This window comes from Anarrhichthys ocellatus, unplaced genomic scaffold, assembly GCF_004355925.1.
Source record: "Anarrhichthys ocellatus isolate YVR2014 unplaced genomic scaffold, GSC_Weel_1.0 scaffold8367, whole genome shotgun sequence".
In the NCBI taxonomy this organism is placed as follows: Eukaryota; Metazoa; Chordata; class Actinopteri; order Perciformes; family Anarhichadidae; genus Anarrhichthys; species Anarrhichthys ocellatus.
Window position 1 is genome coordinate 1 of NW_022288341.1, and position 1784 is coordinate 1784.

General features: G+C 41.3%; 1 protein-coding gene across 1 annotated transcript; it reads right to left on the reverse strand.

The window, feature by feature from the left end:
* Nucleotides 1-24: 24 nt before the first annotated feature.
* Nucleotides 25-1778, reverse strand: LOC116380688 (cytochrome P450 2K1-like). The gene is made up of 4 exons (XM_031842584.1): nucleotides 1678-1778; nucleotides 1168-1352; nucleotides 739-880; nucleotides 25-638 (listed from the first exon to the last, which is right to left on the reverse strand). Exons 1-4 carry the CDS (start codon nucleotides 1700-1702, stop codon nucleotides 451-453), a joined length of 540 nt encoding a protein of 179 aa, XP_031698444.1. The 5' UTR covers nucleotides 1703-1778; the 3' UTR covers nucleotides 25-450.
* Nucleotides 1779-1784: the final 6 nt, after the last annotated feature.

Genomic DNA, 1784 nt, shown 5'->3' on the forward strand with positions numbered 1-1784 from the left:
TTGTAATTTTTAGATGCAGGCTACATGGGGTAGGCTATCGGCCATAGGAAGAGGCAAGCCTTGATTTATTTACAGTGGGCTAATACATGATATGTGATTTATGCAATATAAGAAAGTAAACCCATGACAAATTCTACAAAACCAAGTACATTGTTTTGTCAAAATAATCAACAGTGACCTGGAAGCAGGAATATATAGGCTAATGAAGCCGTGTCTAGCCTGTGTTTTTTTGTAATTTGTATACAGTTTTAACAATCTGTAGGAATTCGGACGTATATGCACTTATTTAGAGTGAGATAGCTCGTTAGCCAATATATGCCACTGTTTACACAAATAGATGTACTTTTCTGGCTGCTCAGTATGTTCTGCTACCTGTGAGGGTGACTTAAACAGTATTCATGTCATGGGCACGTACAGTTACAGTATAATGCCATGCTACAGCTCTCTTCCTCATTGGCGACTGACGGCACACAGCTCATGAGGTGAAGGGTTGAGGGTGAAGCCCACAGCCGGAGTCAGATCCAGTTCTTCCTCTGGGACTCCAGGTGGAGGAGTGAAACAAAAGCGCTGGAGGAGGGAGGTGAAGAAGAGGAAGAGCTCCATCTTAGCCAGACTTTCTCCAGGACACGCCCTGCGACCTGCAAGAACAAAGAGATTTGCAAAGAGTTAAACTAGATCACACTGTGTGAAAATTCTCTGTAATCCCTAAAATACAAAACCCTGACAAAGTTTTTGTACCTGCAGAAAAGGGCATGAAAGCATCCCTCCTGATAAATTGACCCTCCTTATCCAGGAAGTGGGAAGGGTTGAAAGAGTTTGGGCTCTCCCATTCGCTCTCATCATGAAGGACAGAAGTAAGAAGAGGAAACACAGTAGTCCCCTGTTGGCAAAAGAAGAGAGGTGTATAAAGTCTCAGAATGAAGGCACTTTTTCACCTTTTCAGAAGTTGAACATTTAATTATCATTATTATTAGCATTATTGTTTGTTTGCAATCTGTCGATTGTTTTTGTTGTTTCATCTATTGTACTGTTTTATCAGTGTTTAAATTTGACCTTAGTTTGTCTTGCTTTTGTTGGACTTTCTGTTATATTGCTTTATATCAAATCACTTTGTAAACTGTTTTTAAAGGTTCTATATAAATAATAATAGTTATGTGGGCAACCGACCTCTTTGATGAAAAAGCCTTGGAAGATGACGTCTCGGCTGGTTTTGTGAGGAACGGCCATGGGGACAATGCTGGCCAGTCTCTGTGTCTCATGGATGACAGCATCGGTGTACGGCAGGCTCTTCCGGTCATCGACCTGGATCTGACGGCTTCCTACTACCCTGCTCAGCTCCTCCTGGACCTGGTCTGGACTCGCATATTAATAAATTAATATTCTTTGTCTGCATTCATTTCAACAAGACTAGTCCACAGCCATGCAACCTCTGTGAAGCTGTAGCCTACTCTGAGCTCAGTGCTAACATCAGCATTCCAACATGTTCAAAATGACTTATAATTCCTGAAAATCAAATCACTATAAAACACAATCTGTATAAACATTTTTAAAAGGTTCCTCTAAAAGGTTTCTTCTATGGGCCTATTCTTTTGACCTTGTCGTTGTCAAGTAGGCTATTTAAGGGCATCTACAGGTGAATAACAAATGCACACCAATGAGCCTCAACCCTCTCTTTACCTTGTATATGAGGATATTTAGCCATAAGCAGCAAACCCCATCTCAGTGTAGTCGCTGTGGTATCGGTACCAGCTGAAAACAGGTTGGTCACTGTGAATATCAAGTTC

What these genes read in the sequence shown, in the direction of transcription:
- LOC116380688 (XM_031842584.1), bottom strand. Translation starts at nt 1,702, where the DNA reads ATGGCTAAATATCCTCATATACAAG. An exon ending in TAAATATCCTCATATACAAG is followed by an intron (nt 1,353 to 1,677) that starts GTAAAGAGAGGG and finishes ATGCGAGTCCAG; the next exon opens with ACCAGGTCCAGGAGGAGCTG. An exon ending in AAGGCTTTTTCATCAAAGAG is followed by an intron (nt 881 to 1,167) that starts GTCGGTTGCCCA and finishes TTTTGCCAACAG; the next exon opens with GGGACTACTGTGTTTCCTCT.